This window comes from Salvelinus fontinalis, chromosome 6 (genome assembly GCF_029448725.1).
Source record: "Salvelinus fontinalis isolate EN_2023a chromosome 6, ASM2944872v1, whole genome shotgun sequence".
NCBI lineage: Eukaryota > Metazoa > Chordata > Actinopteri > Salmoniformes > Salmonidae > Salvelinus > Salvelinus fontinalis.
Genome location: NC_074670.1, coordinates 15,135,655 through 15,150,224, shown reverse-complemented (window position 1 = coordinate 15,150,224; position 14,570 = coordinate 15,135,655). Strand labels below are relative to the sequence as shown.

At 42.5% G+C, this 14,570-nt stretch overlaps 3 protein-coding genes across 6 annotated transcripts in view; 1 reads left to right on the top strand and 2 right to left on the bottom strand.

Annotated features, from left to right (window-relative positions):
- Positions 1-401: 401 nt before the first annotated feature.
- LOC129857127 (keratinocyte-associated protein 2-like) lies at positions 402-4,290 on the bottom strand. The gene is made up of 5 exons (XM_055925079.1): positions 4,154-4,290; positions 3,463-3,617; positions 2,718-2,781; positions 2,483-2,549; positions 402-1,567 (listed from the first exon to the last, which is right to left on the bottom strand). Exons 1-5 carry the CDS (start codon positions 4,155-4,157, stop codon positions 1,447-1,449), a joined length of 411 nt encoding a protein of 136 aa, XP_055781054.1. The 5' UTR covers positions 4,158-4,290; the 3' UTR covers positions 402-1,446.
- A 750-nt stretch (positions 4,291-5,040) lies between these two features.
- On the bottom strand, positions 5,041-8,485 carry LOC129857126 (transmembrane protein 107-like). 3 transcript variants are annotated; one of them, XM_055925078.1, is made up of 6 exons: positions 8,296-8,485; positions 7,714-7,839; positions 6,920-6,987; positions 6,650-6,750; positions 5,929-6,025; positions 5,041-5,205 (listed from the first exon to the last, which is right to left on the bottom strand). In XM_055925078.1, the coding sequence occupies exons 2-6, from the start codon at positions 7,798-7,800 to the stop codon at positions 5,136-5,138; spliced, it is 423 nt and encodes a 140-aa protein (XP_055781053.1). In that variant the 5' UTR covers positions 7,801-7,839; positions 8,296-8,485; the 3' UTR covers positions 5,041-5,135. The 3 variants fall into 3 exon arrangements, with proteins under 3 accessions (XP_055781053.1, XP_055781052.1, XP_055781051.1); XM_055925077.1 differs by lacking the exon at positions 5,929-6,025 and adding an exon at positions 6,092-6,188 and having other exon boundaries at positions 8,095-8,352; XM_055925076.1 differs by having other exon boundaries at positions 8,095-8,345.
- A 758-nt stretch (positions 8,486-9,243) lies between these two features.
- LOC129857117 (tripartite motif-containing protein 46-like) overlaps positions 9,244-14,570 on the top strand; it is a 34,676-nt gene continuing 29,349 nt past the window's right edge. The window contains exons 1-2 of one of the 2 annotated variants that reach the window (XM_055925061.1): positions 9,244-9,661; positions 11,156-11,414. In XM_055925061.1, coding sequence (XP_055781036.1) covers positions 9,602-9,661; positions 11,156-11,414 — 319 coding nt within the window. In that variant the 5' untranslated portion in view covers positions 9,244-9,601. The remainder of the gene's footprint in view (positions 9,662-11,155; positions 11,415-14,570) is intronic. The other variant, XM_055925062.1, reaches the window with a different exon arrangement.

Here is a 14,570-nt window from a genome sequence, read left to right as displayed (position 1 = left end):
AAAACCTGCAAAATCGGCAGTGTATCAAATACTTGTTCTCCCCACGGTATATTTGGGTAAATCTTGTTAGGAGTAAAACGGTTCGGTCGGAGTTCAATATGATTTTTTGTCCTACATTCCACCTTGATCATCAGATCTTCAGCAGACCCATTTCCAAAAACTAAGTTGTTTGTACTTTCAAATAATATTCCTTTCATCAAAAATCCATTGTGTATACTGGTGTGCTACAACTTTGAGCTAAAGCATCTTAATACATGGCTGCTCTGTAAAAGGGATGTCAGATGTGTGTGTACCTGGAGCATCTATAAGGGGAACTTTGCCCATAGCAGCACTGAAGCGGCAGTGCTTACCTGGACTTGTCTGTTTCAAGTAGCTTAAACCAAGAAAAATCTAGACAGACACTATTTTCAATTGGTTTTAATTACAAATTCATTAACAACAAAGTTTTCATACCAAAACAAAAAGGACTTCAATCAAAAATATGGATCTGTAGACAAGCAGTTTGAAACAAGTGCTGAGTACATGGGGATGATGTAGGGAATGTAGAGACATGACTCTGGCTAGATCCCAAACTGCTTCCTTTGTTCACCAAAGGCCTCATGACCGCTGAGAACAGTGTATGGATGGGCTGGGTAGGTCTCAGGCTATCTATACTGCTGAGAACAGTGTATGATGGGCTGGGTAGGTCTCAGGCTATCTATACTGCTGAGAACAGTGTATGGATGGGCTGGGTAGGTCTCAGGCTATCTATAGTGCTGAGAACAATGTATGGATGGGCTGGGTAGGTCTCAGGCTATCTATAGTGCTGAGAACAGTGTATGATGGGCTGGGTAGGTCTCAGGCTATCTATACTGCTGAGAACAGTGTATGATGGGCTGGGTAGGTCTCTGGCTATCTATAGTGCTGAGAACAGTGTATGGATGGGCTGGGTAGGTCTCTGGCTATCTATAGTGCTGAGAACAGTGTATGGATGGGCTGGGTAGGTCTCTGGCTATCTATACTGCTGAGAACAGTGTATGATGGGCTGGCTATCTATACTGCTGAGAACAGTGTATGGATGGGCTGGGTAGGTCTCTGGCTATCTATAGTGCTGAGAACAGTGTATGGATGGGCTGGGTAGGTCTCAGGCTATCTATACTGCTGAGAACAGTGTATGGATGGGCTGGGTAGGTCTCAGGCTATCTATACTGCTGAGAACAGTGTATGATGGGCTGGGTAGGTCTCAGGCTATCTATACTGCTGAGAGATGTCCAGTCCTTGGAGATCAGTGATCATAGAGTTAAGAAGTCAAGGAAAATATGTAAGATTGCTGGTTGGCACGACCTACAAAAAGGAAACTGGGGTACGCTGTCATTGGCTAACCTGCACCATTTCTCCCTTGCCTGGTTAGCCGTTGTAGTGGATGCTGATTGGATGACGGTATGAAAGTTTGATCTAATTAGTGACTTAGTTCTTTTTCTTGCCCTTGCTGGGAGCCTTGGCTGGCATTACCGTGGGAACGGCTGCCTGGTACAGAGCAGCAGACACTTTGTTGATGTAGTAGAGGGCGAACAGAGAGAATATCAGACTGGAGAGAGAACAAAATAAAATAGTCAGCACAGCAACAGCACAATTTGGTTTGAGAAGAAAAAACTTAAACTTCACCCCAAGTTCATTGATAATAGTAGTACTGTTATCATCATCATTACTATTCCTTTTTTCCCTATAAGATTTTATTTGATCAACAATACAAAACATACACAAACAAACGACGACATCATACAAACATTAACTACATCACTCCTGCCCAGACCCACCAACCCTCACCCCCTCACTTTCTGCCACATGGCCTCAAACAGCACACATCTGTTTCTCTCAGTCACCCGCGCACTTTAAATTTTTAGATCCTAAAGCATTTGACCTTTCCATTGCGTGAACGACAGATGATTGGTTGATTTCCAGTTGAAGTATATGGTTTTTTTTAATGATTGAGAAAAGTGTTGTCCTACCCATTGCACCCTCATATGCCATGTCTTTAAATATGCAGACAGACTAATTAAAAGCTAATTTACATTGTAATACTTCTGAGCCATCTTTCCAACTCCACCCATAACTTTTGGATTTTATAACATTTCCAGAAGGTCATGAATTATTGAGTCATTAGTAGTTTTACGCTTTAGACATCTCTGCTGTTGTCCTGTAGAATTCGTGAATTTTGTCTCTTGTATAATAAATTCAATACATGAATTTATGCTGGATTAAGCATACATTTTAGTTAACTGTAATGTCATTAGCTTTGTTCCAACATTACTTACATCTTGTGCCAATATCAGTTATTTTTTAAATCTTGGTTCCAATAGTTTCTATTTCTTCTAAGAGATTGTCAGTTGGATAGGCTCTCTGCTATTCCATAAGTCCTTCCTTTCATCACTGAGTTCAGTTGTCAAGAGAGTTTCTGTGTTTGGTGCGCCTGGGTTTGTCAGTAGTCTGAGTTCATACTTACCATGTGGTGACACACACACGGTGCACCAGCCCAGAGGCAAACAGAGAGAGGCACAGGCACACCAGGACTGGTGGAGAGGAGAGAAATGAACACCCATTAAAACAGGACCGAGTGCGTGCTGAGACGCTATACTATTCAGATGCACCCATACACATGACAAGAGGCTCAGTGAATGTGTGTGAAACACAGGAAATAGATTCTGTGCATCACTCTGTAGTTGTGAAGACAGACTTACTCTCTGGGAAGATCTTGACCTGGAATCCCTTGCCGAAGATGAGGTTTTCCAGGTTATTGAAGGCCTGGTTGGAGAAAGGGTTAAGGAGGGAAACACACAGTGGGAGAGAAGAGACACCTAATGTGGTAGCTTCATTAGACCTTTAGACGTTCAGTGATCCTTACTGTATTTATTTATCCCCATACTGTATTTATTTATTTGTCTTGCTCCTTTGCACCCCAGTATCTCTACTTGCACATTCATCACTCCAGTGTTTAATTGGTATATGGTAATTACTTCGCACACATGGCCTATTTATTGCCTTACCTCCCTTATCTTACCTCATTTGCACGCACTGTATATAGATTTTTTTTCCTACTGTATGTTTGTTTATTCCATGTGTAACTCTGTGTTGTTGTATGTGTCGAACTGCTTTGCTTTAGCCTTGGCCAGGTCGCAGTTGTAAATGAGAACTTATTCTCAACCAGCCTACCTGGTTAAATAAAGGTGAAATAAAAAAATAAACAATCCTGCCACCATGACTCACAGTGCTGCATGTGGACTATAGAACCAACCGACTGACTGTCTGCTTCCATCACTTGGGAACTCAAGGGAGCACAGAACATAAACAAAAGACTTTAGCTGTCTGGCTTTACAAACAGCTTACTCTGACAAGTTTAAAACCCTAAGCCTATCGGAGGTCTACCTAGATTGCATTGTATGCAGTGCTGCTATGTTGTGGTGTGTTTTGGTGTAAAGAGGATACAGTGAGGGAGCAGATGAAGAGGACAGAGCCCAGGAAGCCTCCCAGGATGGTGAGCAACTCTGTAGAGCCCAGCTGTCTGCTGAACATCTGCATCCCAGCAAACACCAACACAGAGAACAGACTGGACAGAACCAGGGATGTGCCTGTGTTCACCGCTGGAGGGAGGGGAGAGGCAGATTACACATAGTTTGTGACAGTAGTAGAACAATCATCTAAGGGGCTGCAGCTGGACTGAAGATGGCAGATTCTAACAGAATAATAATATCAACAATTGGGTTTATATTTCATCTTTGAGTGACAGAAACATAAAATAACTAGCCTATACGAAACATTTCACTGCATCCTAACAGCAATCTTTACGCCACGTCAGTGTACACTCTTGAAAGATTCCGTGTGGAAACACCCTCTCTCGAATAATGAAAATACCTAACTAGGTAGCTACAAGAGAACTTTATCATACATTTTGACAACACAGCCTACCTACCGTTAAACTGAAGAAATATATATATTGTTGGCAAGTGTATTCTGCACAAAATAGCTACGTAACTAACAAAGTTAAAAATGAATGGCAAGCCTACCATTACACAGCTAGCTATCGTTAGCTAGATACCTTTACGTTTGCTATCCCTCAATACATATGTTCAACGCACAAACATTGATCAAAATTAAACAGTAGCCTTGCAGAACTTACCCATGTTTTAATATTTAAGCAATAATTACGTTTTTGACACAAAAGATCATGCGTTTCGATATCCTTTCAAAACACAGGCAGCTCCAGGAACAAGCTCCGTTTCTGCTACCCGGAACCGGTGAGAGGTGGCACACGTAGGAGTCGAATGTGAAGTGCCAATCAGACTCTAGCAACGCAAATAGTGCGTCAAGACTGACACACCCACTGCACACATTTTTCAAAGGGTGTTTATGAAATAAATACTAGATTACACAGGTAAAATACTTTAATCGTAAAAAAATAAGAATAACACTGACATATAGGGGTGTAGCTACCATCAGATATCACCACATTATAGATTAATTTCAAAAGCATCTTAAAAGGAAGGAATGGTTTACAAGTGACTCTACAATGAAATTCAAAACAAACTGGGATAGCTACAGCTTGATAAAACATGATTTTTTAGGTAAACGTTTTAAAAAGGTGGTACTAAAATCCTATGGTACACAGGACCATTTAGCATGGTGAAGAGAAAGATGGTTACTTGTGTCTATACATTCAGCGTAGCAATTAGGATCACTACGCTGGAGTTTTTAGAAATCGTCCTCTCTGCCTTGGTACATACAGTAGCTCTGTTTCCATCAACAACGTCCACAGTCCACACAACCATTGAATCCTGAAACACAGACCATAGCTTAAAATAAATAAAATAATCTGACTATTGATGGATAGATAGAGAAGGGTGTGTGTCAAAAGTCAGAAGGCCAGATTCGAACCTATGCTGTCACCGTATCGGATACTGCAGCTACGACCACCCACATCTTAACCAGCTCTTTTGTCTTTGTCACTACGATCACCATTCAACATCACTAACATCCGATATGTCTCCTTGACACTGTTGAACAGTCACAATGTGTCACACACTTGCACAGCTGTGTACAAGTGCTGGGAAGGATGGACACTACATTCCAGACCAAACATCGATGTGAAACACTGCTCTCGGTTATAGTGGCTTCTTCTTCAGTCCGAACACTGCGATGAAGAGTAGGATCTCCACAAACGCAGGGAGAACACTACAGGAGATAGAGAGGATGGCAGCATTATAAGCAAAGCATCAACCTGCACGAGGCAAAAATGACCCAAATAACTCCAGGACACACACACACACACACGATGTCTGTCTGTCTGTCACACACGATGTCTGTCTGTCTGTCCCACACGATGTCTGTCTGTCTGTCCCACACGATGTCTGTCTGTCTGTCTGTCACACACCATGTCTGTCTGTCTGTCCCACACGATGTCTGTCTGTCTGTCCCACACGATGTCTGTCTGTCTGTCCCACACGATGTCTGTCTGTCTGTCCCACACGATGTCTGTCTGTCTGTCCCACACGATGTCTGTCTGTCTGTCCCACACGATGTCTGTCTGTCTGTCCCACACGATGTCTGTCTGTCTGTCACACACGATGTCTGTCTGTCTGTCACACACGATGTCTGTCTGTCTGTCACACACGATGTCTGTCTGTCTGTCACACACGATGTCTGTCTGTCTGTCACACACGATGTCTGTCTGTCTGTCTGTCCCACACAATGTCTGTCTGTCTGTCCCACACGATGTCTGTCTGTCTGTCCCACACGATGTCTGTCTGTCTGTCACACACGATGTCTGTCTGTCTGTCACACACGATGTCTGTCTGTCTGTCACACACGATGTCTGTCTGTCTGTCACACACGATAACTGTCTGTCACACACACACGATGTCTGTCGGTCTGTCTGTCTGTCACACACACACAAACCTGCAGAAGGCAAAAATAAGCCAGTATGTCCAACACTCCCATCTCTGGAAGATAAAGAAAGACAGGGAGACGGATGCACTGCAGTGGACAGCCAACGCTGGAGGAGACGTCAGTCAGGGAAACAAAACCTCTGAGAATCTCACACACACACACAAACACTGACCTGCAGAAAGCAAGGATCCACCAGTATATTTCACATGCCCATTGTTCAAACAGAAAGAACAGCAGAGCCACAGAGGCACTGGCATGGACTGCAGTCGCTAGTGTGTGGATGGAGAGATGGATGAATGGATGGTGTATGGGGAGGGAGTCCTGAGTCAGGGAATCTTAACCAAACCAATAAAAAGATTACTTCCTCAACCTTATATCTGTGCCCATATTAACGTCTCCTTGCTGATCTGAAAGAAGGGTATAACTTCCTGCATATTGCTTACATCTATCGATTCCCTCCCATGTTCTTCACTATTCCTGGAGAGTCACACTGTGTGCAGGCTTTCATTCTTGCCCACCACCAACACTCAGCTACTCAACAAAACATCAAGACCTTGAGTAGCCTACTTGTTGATGTGACTGGCCATGCAAAATTAGGACTAGGCAAGAACGAAAGCAAACTGTAGTTCTCCAGGACTAGGACTGGTGACCACTGCTGTACTATGCATTATGTGTACTTTGGTAATGTACAGGGTTTTGTGGAAGAGTTTTGAGAACATGTAAAGGATACAGAGGAGGCCCTGGGTGCAGTTGAACATAGACACACCAGAGAAGAAGCCAGCCAGCTCTATAGCAAACAGACCCATGGTGACTGACAACGCTACCACCAACCTAGAAGAGAGAGACAGAGAAAGATAGAGGCGAGAGAAAGATAGAGGAGAGAAAGATAGAGGGAGAGAGTGTGTAAGACAAGTGATTTCTCAAAACCTATAGCAATTCTTTTTGGATAGACTGTGTGGGTGCAGGGTTAGGAGTCCTGTCCTGGGTGAAAGATGCTTACTTGGTGTCCTCCTTGTCGTATTGGTCCTGTGTGAAATCCAAAGGCAGGCAAGCTTCAACATTGTTCTCCTGTGGGACAATGAGTATGATTACTTCAGAGATAGATCTACACAGTATCACTAGATTCTGAGCACGGTTGAGACACAATATATTATAGACGAGCATGTTGATGATCTCGTGAACAACAACTGGTGTCTTCTAGATGCCAGTGTAAGAAATTGTATTAGATATTGGTAACTTGTTTTAACAACTTCTCAACATTACCTATAAGTTGACACAACATACACACCCCCTCTTTCTCTTGGACATATGCTGGACACATAGGACATATACACGGCACCCACAATTCCCCTCCCCCATGACAATCACACAGACACACCCAACCCATGGTTGGACCTCAGGACAAAGAACTCTCAGGAACCAATGGAACGTGGACACCAGGCCTGATCAGGACTACCCAAGACCCAGATCGACCAATCGGAAGGCCGGACTCGCAGATCTACCTACTTTGCTTGTTGTCTATATAGTACTGAACAATTCTGGAAACTCCCTCTTTTCCGGACGATTCACTAGGAGTCAGACTGAAAGAGCCTTGCTGCAAGATTTTACTAAGATATCTTTACATGTAATTAAACTGCCTTATTATAAAATTATCCACCTCGTCCTATTGTCTCCTCTTGTTCTCCTGTCAACAGTAAACGTTTTACTAACACCAGATACAGACATGAGACATGTCACACACAGAGGATATGGTTTGTCCAGAACCTTGACAGTACTCAGAACTCGTGAACATACCCGTGACCAGAAAATGGTGATGACGATGACGAGGTGAGCAGTGAGAGTCAGGAATCGAGCCGGGACCAGGCTGCTGACTGCAGACATTTCTCCAGCAAAGATGTGCCTGTATGGGTACTATGGTGCCTAGAATAAAGAGGCGGAATAGGCAAACGTTGACAAGTAACGTTAAAGTTAATATTTCCAATAGAAACAACAAAATCCGTGTGTTGACTTGAGCCTGCTACAATGCAACACAATATTGACTGTAAATGTTAGCTAGACTACTAACGTTAACGTTAAGACTACACAAATGAATATTAACAGCATTTTATTTACAATGTGTAGACTAAGTAACGTTACTATTAGCAAATGTATAAGCTAATTTATCCGCACACTCACCTTGATAGTGCTAACTTAGCTAGCTAATGTACTCAATACAGGACATACGACGTTGTTCAACTCGTTAGTCAATATTTGAAGCCAAAAACTAGCCACATTTGATGATTTATTTACCATTAATTGAAACAACTGTGTCTAGGACTAGAAACAACAGACGCTTCAGCTGCATGCATGGCTTAGCTCGTTGCTACAACAACTTACATCTGGGGTGCGTTCAAGAACATCGAGTTCCGTTAACGATTTAGGACGGAAACAGACGAGTTGAGGATGAGGAACGCTTCTTCGTGAACGCGTCATTTTAGTAGCGTTTTATTAATCTCACGTCGTCATCTAGTGGCAAGAATAAAATCCAATTTTATTGGTCACATACACATATTTAGCAGATGTTATTTCGGGTGTAGCGAAGGTCTCCCACTCAGAAGTATGAGATGGGGAGGGGGGCGGGGGTAGGTTGACCTCAGGTCTCCCCACTGGAAGCCGGAGGTAGGGGGAGCAGGGGAATCTATGAAATAGCGCACCTCTAACTTTGTACAGTACTAATGCAATTAGTAAAATCAGTCACACTACCAAATGCTACCAAATAAACCACAATTCATTCATAATACTGTGAATACTATATAGTATCACAGACATATTGTTGCATTTTTTCTGGTGTGTGCGAAATTGTTAAGAATAAAATAAAACCAGTCTGCACACCACCAAGGTGAATTGGTTTAGTCTTGACTCTTGGTTGACAGTGTTGGGGGATGGATAATGTATTGATGCTCGAGTGACAAATCAACCCTAGTTTGTTTCTATTTGTCTTTGTAACTTATTTTTGTTATTTATTAGTCTTATTTTTGTATATATTTTTATATTTGTATATTTTTAAATGTTATGTTTATTTATTTGTGTTGTTCCAAATGTCAGAATACAAATTACAGTTAGTGCAGAATGGTGGTCGCCCAGGGGGCCATACAAGCTAGAACCGCCACTGCACACAATCACACACACACACACACACACACACACACACACACACACACACACACACACACACACACACACACACACACACACACACACACACACACACACACACACACACACACACACACACACACACACACACACACACACACACACACACACACACACACACAGAGATAGCGGGAGAGAGCATTTGAACCTGTTTCACTCAGCAGAAATCACCACGCATGCTCTATCCCCCACTATTGAACATTACCTTATCAGCGCGAGCGCAGTGGAAAGGGACAGAAGTCAACGCTGCGCACTCCAGACCATATACATCCAGTCAGACTATTGTGCGATAGCCTATACCTAGGCTACATATGGTTGATTGACCAAGCTTTTAACATTTTTCTTTATTCACCCTAGGACAACATATTTGAATATATTACTAGGCCTAGGCTACGATTGTGAATTTGACAGACGCATCAACATTCGCAACATCAACATGACAGACGCATCTACATTCAACATCAACACCGCGTTTTGATCCTAAAGGATGGCTGAAGCAGAACTACAGGCGTTTACGTCTATGATGGACGCACTCGTTCAAATCAGCGTAAGTGTGGTGATGGTTAATTAGACCTATTTGTTTACCATAAATGGGATGTGGAGACTGGAGCCTATTTTGTTATTCTGTAGGCCACCAGACCGAGGCTATAGCAAACATAAATGTGGTAAGGTTACCTGTATTTCAACTGGCCGTTCAGAGAGAAATGCCTCAGCTAAGCTATATATATAATGTTATTAATATTGCATAATGTTTTTAGTTTAACTGTTTTCAGCACGCCACGTAGGCTAGCCTACATAAGATATAGAGGCCTTCACATACATTTTGGTATCAACATTTCATCATCCTTCAAACATTATTCTTAGGCTATATTTTTCTTCAATGTGAAATGGTCTGCTTTTGTTATTAGATTGACTAAAATTGAACCAGACATTCATCAATAAGTCTGAGCTATAAATTAGAAATGGGTGGTATTTGGCTCCAACACTTTGGCTTGACGCCTGCGGCTGGTCACTATCGGCTGGTTATTGACACACCTAGCTATGAGGTAAAGGGTGAAATGAGGATTAAATGGATAGCCAATATATATATTTTTGAAGCCTATCGGTCGAATGCGTACCCCCACGTAGACAGACAAAAACAAGGGGTCCGATGATATGATTTGCTATCTCGCAACACGGTGAGCAGGGAACGGATGATGTTTGTCGCCATAGAAACGGTATTCAGGGAGCGCCAGCACGCGGCGGCGGTCCTGGCTCTCGCGCAACATAGGCGCAGAAAGGACCCGCTGACACCGACTATTCTGCCGAGCCAGGGAAAGAAAAAACATTGATAGAGGAGAGAGAGAGGTGTCGTCATTCTTATCGAAGCCTAATCGATGTGAATGCTATTTTCCCGGTAGCCAGTAGCCTTGGCCTATCATGAATCCCATTGAAATGTCCATAGCCGGCCTAGGGAAGGTGAAGTCGGCTAGGCCTTGCCCGGTAATATAGCCTATTTTGTGCGTTGAAATCCAATTTAAAGTAATTAATTGTTCCCATAAAATGAATCTCTTCTCACCATCATGGTGGCTTGTGTTAACTGAACTGAGGAAGGTTAGAAGCAACTAGTCCTACAACAAAGCTATAGATAGAAGGATCTATTACTCCTCTATACTGGGTTTACATCATGCTGTTGGCCAGACAGCTGGACTGAAGTGATTAGACTCGTTTTTAAGGAGACTGGCTGTAGCGCCTTAGTCAGCCCTGGCCTGGGTATTTATACACACACACACACACACCTGCTTTCTCCTTTCATATGTCCAACATAAATTCTAAACCAGGAATGGTTAAATAATGTAAGATGCTGTTTCTCTCTCTCTCCCTCTCTCTCATCTTCCTCTGCCTCATTCTCACTCCTGTTTTCACTTCCCCCTCTTTCTCCTCACACCCTCCCCTGCTCACTCACCCTTTATTTGCTTCCTCTCTCCCTGCTCCTCTAACTCCTCTCCCCGTCTCTCTTCTATCTCCAACCCCTTATCCCCCTCCCTCTCTCGTCCTCCAGTCTAACATGAAGAGTATGGAGCGGGAGCTGCATTGCCCGGTGTGTACTGAGATGGTGAAGCAGCCCATCATCCTGCCGTGCCAGCACAGTGTGTGTCTGCTGTGTGCTGCTGAGGTGTTAATCCAGAGAGGATACCCTCCCCCAGACCTCCCCCCAGAGCCCAACTCCCCGGCTGCATCCCCCAACACACGCTCCCCGCGCGGGGCACGCAGACCCCCGCCCAAGACCACCGACCGCCTGGACCGCGTCCTCAGACCAGGTGGGTTAACGTGTGTGTGAATGCTGATGTCGATCTCACTTGTGTGCCAGTGCCTGCAGATGAGAGTGACATTATCATCAGATCAGCATCTGACTTTGTTTTACTGGCCAGTGAAGATGGTTCATACCAGAGCCATATATATGCTGTATATACACTACCATTCAAAAGTTTGGGGTCACTTAGAAATGTCCTTGTTTTTGAAAGGAAAGCAATTTTTTTGTTGATTACAATAACATCAAATTGATCAGAAATACAGTGTAGACATTGTTAATGTTTTAAATGACTATTGTAGCTGGAATCTGCAGATTTTTTATGGAATATCTACATAGGCGTACAGAGGCCCATTATCGGCAACCATCACTCCTGTGTTTCAATAGCACGTTGTGTTAGCTAATCCAAGTTTATCCTTTTAAAAGGCTAATTGATCATTAGAAAACCCTTTTGCAATTATGTTAGCACAGCTAAAAACTGTTGTCCTGATTAAATATACAATAAAACTGACCTTCTTTAGACTAGTTGAGTATCTGGAGAATCAGCATTTGTGGGTTCGATTACAGGCTCAAAATGTCCAGAAACAAAGAACCTTCTGAAACTCGTCAAGTCTATTCTTGTTCTGAGAATAGACTTGACGAGTGCACAACTGAGAAAGATGACAAGTACATTAGAGTGTCCAGTTTGAGAAACAGACACCTCACAAGTCCTCAACTGGCAGCTTCATTAAATAGTACACGCAAAACACCAGTCTCAACATCAACAGTGAAGAGGCGACTCCGGGATGCTGACCTTCTAGGCGGAGTTGCAAAAAAAGCCATATCTCAGACTGGCCAATAAAAAGAAAAGATTAAGATGGGCAAAAGAGCACAGACACTGGACAGAGGAACTCTGCCTAGAAGGCAGCATGAATACCACCTCTACCTTGTCACAACACAACTGATTGGCTCAAACACATTAAGAAGGAAATAAATGACACACATTAACTTTTAATAAAGCACACCTGTTAATTGAAATGCATTCCAGGTGACTACCTCATGAAGCTGGTTGAGAGAATGCCAAGAGTGTGCAAAGCTGTCATCAAGGCAAAGGGTGGCTACTTTGAAGAATCTAAAATATTAAATATACAAGTGTGTAGTATATATAGTGTTATTTCATAGTTTTGATGTCTTCACTATTATTCTACATTGTAGAAAATAGTAAAAATAAAGAAAAACCCTTGAATGAGTAGGCGTGTCTATACTGCTGACTGGTACTGTATATCAAACAGGTCGGCCAGGTTTTAGAACATCTGCCATGTTAGCGTATTTATTCTCTAAATGTTGATGATGTAACAATACGAGAGCTCCTCCTACGGTTCCCTATGAAATGACCCGCTGTAAACAAACAAAACAGAACTGCGAATTTAAAATACGTTTTTATTGATTACCATTCTGCATAATGTGCATCCAAGTCTGTACAGTGTTGGTGTGTCTTCGTTGGTTTTGAAAACTATCTGAAATAAAAAACACAATTTGGAAGTGTCAATTATTACTTAGCAATCGCTACAGTTGACGTCGGAAGTTTACATACACCTTAGCCAAATACATTTAAACTCAGTTTTTCACAATTCCTGACATTTAATCCTAGTAAAAATTCCCTGTCTTAGGTCAGTTAAGATACCACTTTATTTTAAGAATGTGAAATGTCAGAATAATAGTAGAGAGAATTATTTATTTCAGCTTTTATTTCTTTCATCACATTCCCAGTGGGTCAGAAGTTTACATACACTCAATTAGTATTTGGTAGCATTGCCTTTAAATTGTTTAACTTGGGTCAAACGTTTCGGGTAGCCTTCCACAAGCTCCCACAATAAGTTGGGTGAATGTTGGCCCATCTCTCCTGACCGAGCTGGTGTAACTGAGTCAGGTTTGTAGGCCTCCTTGCTCGCACATGCTTTTTCAGTTCTGCCCACACATTTTCTATGGGATTGAGGTCAGGGCTTTGTGATGGCAACTCCAATACCTTGACTTTGTTGTCCTTAAGCCATTTTGCCACAACTTTGGAAGTATGCTTGGGGTCATTGCTGTTATTCTGAGATTGATTTGCACTTTTCGCACCAAATTACATCCATCTCTAGGAGACAGAACGTGTCTCCTTCTTGAGCGGTATGGCGGCTGCGTGGTCCCATGGTGTTTATACTTGCGTACTATTGTTTGTACAGATGAACGTGGTATCTTCAGACGTTTGGAAATTGCTCCCAAGGATGAACCAGACTTGTGGAGGTCTACAACTTGTTTTCTGAGGTCTTTGCTGATTTCTTTTGATTTTCCCATGATGTCAAGCAAAGAGGCACTGAGTTTGAAGGAGGCTTTGAAATACATCCACAGGTACACCTCCAATTAACTCAAATTATGTCAATTAGCCTATCAGAAGCTTCTAAAGCCATGACATAATTTTCTGGAATTTTCCAAACTTTTTAAAGCACAGTCAACTTAGTGTATATAAACTTCTGACCCACTGGAATTGTGATACAGTGAATTATAAGTGAAATAATCTGTTTTTAAACAATTGTTGAACAAATTACTTGTGTCATGCACAAAGTAGATGTCCTAACCGACTTCCCAAAACTATAGTTTGTTAATTTAACAAGACATTTGTGGAGTGGTTGAAAAACGAGTTTTAATGACTCCAACCTAAGTGTATGTAAACTTCCAACTTCAACTGTATGTAGGAGAAAGAGATGCTCTCGGAAATTTCAACTGCAATGGCTCAACTCTCTATATACACAGCGTATACTAAACATTAGGAACCCCCTTTTGCCCTCAGAACAGCCTTCAATTCAAGGTGTCGAAAGCATTTCACTTGGATGCTGGCCCATGTTGACTCCAATGCTTTCCACAGTTGTGTCAAGTTGGCTGGATGTCCTTTGGGTGGTGGACCATTCTTGATACACACAGGAAACTGTTCAGCGTAAAACCCCAGAAACATTGTAGTTCTTGACACAAACTGGTGCGCCTGGCTCCTACTACCATACCCTGTTCAAAGGCACTTAAATCCTTTGTCTTGCTCATGCACCCTATGGGTGGCACACACACACAATCCATGTCTCAATTGTCTCAAGGATTACAATCCTTATTTAACCGGTCTCCTCCCCTTCATCTACACTGATTGAAGTGGATTTAA